General features: G+C 48.9%; 1 protein-coding gene across 1 annotated transcript in view; it reads left to right on the top strand.

Annotated features, from left to right (window-relative positions):
• Positions 1-4903, top strand: part of LOC103372165 (AFG3-like AAA ATPase 2) — a 12743-nt gene that overhangs the window by 4701 nt on the left and 3139 nt on the right. Inside the window, exons 11-17 of the mRNA XM_008301735.1 lie at positions 92-245; positions 314-421; positions 1019-1144; positions 2353-2463; positions 3453-3568; positions 3817-4017; positions 4119-4313. Of these exons, the coding sequence (XP_008299957.1) occupies positions 92-245; positions 314-421; positions 1019-1144; positions 2353-2463; positions 3453-3568; positions 3817-4017; positions 4119-4313 (1011 nt within the window). The remainder of the gene's footprint in view (positions 1-91; positions 246-313; positions 422-1018; positions 1145-2352; positions 2464-3452; positions 3569-3816; positions 4018-4118; positions 4314-4903) is intronic.

Here is a 4903-nt window from a genome sequence, read left to right as displayed (position 1 = left end):
AGGATGTATAGGAGGAGAGAAGGAGGTGTAGGAGGTGTAGAAGGAGAGCAGGAGGTGTAGCAGTGTGGTGCTGATGTCCTTACCTGTGCAGGTGAGGGACCTGTTCGTCATGGCGAGGAAGAACGCTCCCTGCATTCTGTTTATCGATGAGATCGACGCCGTGGGCAGGAAGAGGGGGCGGGGCAACTTTGGCGGTCAGAGCGAGCAGGAGAACACGCTGAACCAGCTGCTGGTGGAGATGGACGGTGGGTTCACCCCCGATCGATCACACATATTGATCAGGCCTGAGGTCTCACTGCTGTCTGTCCCGCAGGCTTCAACACAGCCACCAACGTGGTGGTTCTGGCTGGAACCAACAGACCCGACATCCTGGACCCGGCGCTGATGAGGCCAGGACGCTTTGACAGACAGATCTACATCGGTGAGACACCACAGAAGGTTCTGGTTTACAGGGTATTAAAGGGCAAAATATGAGTCATTCCATCTGAAACCAACCAAATCTCCCCCGGACCTCTTCAGAACATCTGGTTCTGATTCTGCAGCACCTCTATCTACTGACCAGAGTTCTACCTTCAGACTGTGAATGTTCCAGAGGTCCAGGTCCTTCAAGTCCACAGAGGAGGGTCCAGATTGATCACTTTAATGGACTTTCTCCATCAGTTCTGAGCCTCAGAACTTCATCAGTACAGCAGTGTAAGGTTCTATCAGAACCCAGATGTGTTCTTCCTCCTAAATGTCATGTGTCTATCTGCGGTACTGATGAAGTTCTGAGGCTCAGAAATGATGGAAAAAGTCCATTAAAGTGATCAATCTGGACCCTCCTCTGTGGACTTCAAGGACCTGGACCTCTGGAACATTCACAGTCTGAAGGTAGAACTTCTGGGGGTGTGAGGTGGGACGTACTGATTGATTTTTCAATATAGTGACCCAAAGGTTAAAGAACCCATCAGGACTGGGTTTGTAAACGTGACACAGGTAGATGGATGCAGGTTAAATTCACCTGACGTTCTGCCCTCAGGCCCTCCTGACATCAAAGGACGGGCGTCCATCTTCAAAGTCCACCTGCGTCCTCTGAAGCTGCAAGCCGACATGGACAAAGACTCTCTGGCCAAGAAAATGGCCGCCCTCACACCTGGATTCTCAGGTAAGCTCATGTTTCTTCGTGATGTTCATCCTAGAAGCTGACCAACATCATTCACTCTGGTTCCATGGAACTGTTCAATTTAAAGTTTGAAGTTTCACCAAAGTCAGCTGCTGTCGGCCATGTTTGATGCTGTCAGACTGAGTCATGACTTAATTGTTGTTCTGAAAAGGTGTTTCCATTTCTGTGAAGCTCAGTAACTGTTTTTAGAAACAGACAAAAGCTGCCTGAGGACAGGTTTTACATTTTATTTCCCTGAACTTTTTCTGTTATACAATAAAATGAAACAATAACATGTGATGGAAACGATAGTGTTTTAATTAGTCTTTATTAAGGATGATAATGAGTAATAGATTAAAAATATATTTACCAATAACGGGCCTTTCACACAGAACACAGCGCCAGCGCTCTGAAACCCATTCATGCCGGTTCAGACAGTGAGACCGCAGTCAGAGCTCTGTGACGTGTGACCGCTGGCCGATGGAAACCTGCAGGCAGGGCAACGTGCTGCGTGTGTTTGAATCTCCTGAATTATAAGACACAACATGCAGGTGTATGTAATCTCGGGGAGGAAAGCCTTCGTTCTAACAAGGCTCCTGCTAATGCTTGCTTCTTAGCACGGGACAAATACGTCTTTGCAACAAACGGAAAGCTTCCCACTTTCGAGAATTGTGACGAAGTTTTGAAAACTCCGCCTAGTGTGCGTGCTAGCCCCGTCAGCTGTGCGCTGAATCCCATACCGAGCACAGCACACCACGTCCTGTGTGAAAGGCCCCAAGGCAGCAGACGAGGGTCATGATGTCAATGTACCATAGACCAGCTGTAGTACCTGGTTGTTCCACCAGGTGGAGCCTCTCACTGTTTAATCCTGTAGAGACCAGAGGAGGCGTCTCTCAGACTACAGCTCATGGTGGCAGCAGAGAGCATTGTGGGAGTTTAGCAGCAACGGGACCATGACAGAGACTCTGAGGAGGTTCAGGACCTCCAAGCAGAACTCATGCGTAAAAGATGAGCCACAGACTACTGGGACCACGATTCTATGATCAAGTGACAGATGTAGCTGAACCATCGTTAAGGCAGAAGTTGTGCATCACTGGTTAAACGTGGCTTCATCAGTGTTTGGTCGAACGTCCACTGGAATGTATTTAAACGTGATCAATTATCAATAACTCTAATCGAAGCGTTTTTTCTCCCTGCTCTCTGCCTCTCAGGTGCAGACATTGCTAACGTTTGTAACGAGGCAGCTCTGATCGCTGCGCGACACCTCTCAGACGCCATCAACCAGAAACACTTCGAGCAGGCCGTCGAGAGGGTCATCGGAGGTGAGACACCCAGACCAGACCTGGACCGTGACACCAGGCCAGAACTGGATCATGAAACCAGAACTGGACGATAAAACCAGACCAAACTTAGATAGCAGACCAAAACCTGAAATATGGTATCAGGACTGGACCACGATACCAGACCCAAGACCTGGACCATGATACCAGACTTGGACCATGACACTAGATCAGAACTGGACCATGAAACCAGACCTGGACCATGATATCAGATCAGACCAGGACCATGAAAGCAGACCTGGACTTGGTCCAAGATCCAGATCAGCATGGTGAAACCAGATCTGGACCTGTTTTTCAGATGTGGTTTAACTGAGCAGACAAACATGTCGACTCAAGGCTCAGACGCTGCTGTTCTCAGGGGGGTACCACGGATCCTTCATAAACCCTCTTCAGTCCTAAAGTCCAGGTTAGAGTCCAGATCAGAGTCCTGCCTGAGACCCAAACAGGACCGTCTGTCCAGTTTCACTGTACTCTGTATTTGATGAGTTTTAGCCCAAAGTCCAGAACACTTAGTGGTTACAGACTGAAACCATTCCTCAGGTCATCTGCCTGCTAGCATGTCACCCCCTGTGTGCTACGTGTCTGCACGATGCAGCCGCATGTCGGCCCGGCTGGACCCTTGTGTTGCACAGCGCGCTCACTTTTGTTTCTGGTGCTGTCACGCATGTGACCAGCGCCGAATGCAAAACGGAGATGGAGACGAAATCGGCGAGCACCAGGGAGAGCAACAGAACAGCAGATATGGCGATGTACGACTCTGAAAGTAGCTTATTGAAATGATTTAAAAACACTTTGATTACTCAGTTCATTGCTAGAATAACCGATAGAATACTCGATTATGAAAATATAATAATAGGCTGACTCTGGTCCTGGTCAGGAGGACTCTGGTCCTGGTCAGGCCTATTCTGGTCCAGATCAGGAGGACTCAGGTGCAGGGTGAGTAACCGCTGTCTGTCCTGGTTTTGCTGCAGGTCTGGAGAAGAAGACTCAGGTTCTGCAGCCGGAGGAGAAGAAGACGGTGGCGTATCACGAGGCCGGTCATGCCGTTGCTGGATGGTTCCTGGAGCACGCTGACCCTCTGCTGAAGGTTTCTGTGACACTGAACACGTGATGGATGGATGGACAGATGGATTGATAGATAGATAGATTGATTAGTCATCCTCTTGGGGAAATTCACGGTGTCCAGTGGCTCACACGTTACTGACACGACAGACACAGATATGAAGACACCAGTTAGATCCTGAATGCAGTCTGGTGTGGACTCAGATCAGCGCTGAGCTACAGGCAGCGTGATGTTACAGCAGCTAATGGATGATGATGTTGTTGCCTGTGCAGGTGTCCATCATCCCCAGAGGGAAGGGGCTGGGATACGCTCAGTATCTGCCCAAGGAGCAGTACCTGTACACCAAAGAGCAGCTGCTGGACCGCATGTGCATGACTCTGGGGGGACGAGTCTCCGAGGAGATCTTCTTCGGACGGATCACCACCGGAGCTCAGGACGACCTCCGCAAGGTCACCCAGAGCGCCTACGCACAGGTCAGAGGTCTTAGACGTGGAAAAATCCCCAAGCATTAGATTGGTGTGAGTGATTTGTGTCGTTCAGGTTCGGGTCTCCTGTTCCCTGTGTCGTCCTGCAGATTGTTCAGTTTGGCATGAATGCGAAGGTGGGTCAGGTCTCCTTCGACCTCCCCCGTCAGGGAGAGATGGTTCTGGAGAAGCCGTACAGTGAAGCCACGGCTCGACTGATTGACACAGAGGTCAGAACCCTGATCAGCGAGGCGTACCAGAGAACCCAGCAGCTGCTGAATGACAAGAAGGCCGAGGTGGAGAAGGTACAGAGGCCCACCTGTGCTCTGGATTAGGAACCATTCTGTTTCCTAGTCCCCGCAGATACAGATGAGCTGGTTCTAGATCAGACATCTAGCAGGGTGTTCCCACTTCATTTACACATACAGGTTCATGCAGTTTGTCTTTGTGGTGTTCGACAGTTATGTTTTCATGAGCGCAACTGGTTTCTTCTTACAGAGTTCTGTTACTGAGTTGTGGAACATTTTGATAAAAATCTCTACAACCTGAGAACCTTGCTCCTAAACAGCAGCCAGCTCAGGTTCTTGGATCATCTGTCTGGTCTTCGGACCTTCAGTTTACATCCAAAGCAACAAGGGTTTTCTTCCTAAACACAGGGTTCCTACGCAAGTATGGAAAGTATGGAATTTGATTTAGTAAATTTCCAGGTCTGGAAAAGTCTGGAAAATGGAACCTGTTGTATGGAAAAATATTCATGTTTCCAAGACTATCACCGCAGTTCTATTTTGTAAAACATAAAATTATAAATATGTAAAAAAAGAAATGGATGGATCTGTTTTTAAGGCCCTTAGCAGCGCAGCTAAAATGTTTGTGTGAGAGCGCACAGTCGGCTACG

Source organism: Stegastes partitus, unplaced genomic scaffold (genome assembly GCF_000690725.1).
Source record: "Stegastes partitus isolate 25-593 unplaced genomic scaffold, Stegastes_partitus-1.0.2 Scaffold1705, whole genome shotgun sequence".
NCBI lineage: Eukaryota > Metazoa > Chordata > Actinopteri > Pomacentridae > Stegastes > Stegastes partitus.
The sequence above is the reverse complement of the archived record's forward strand: the minus strand, read 5'-3'. Positions and strand labels throughout refer to the sequence as shown.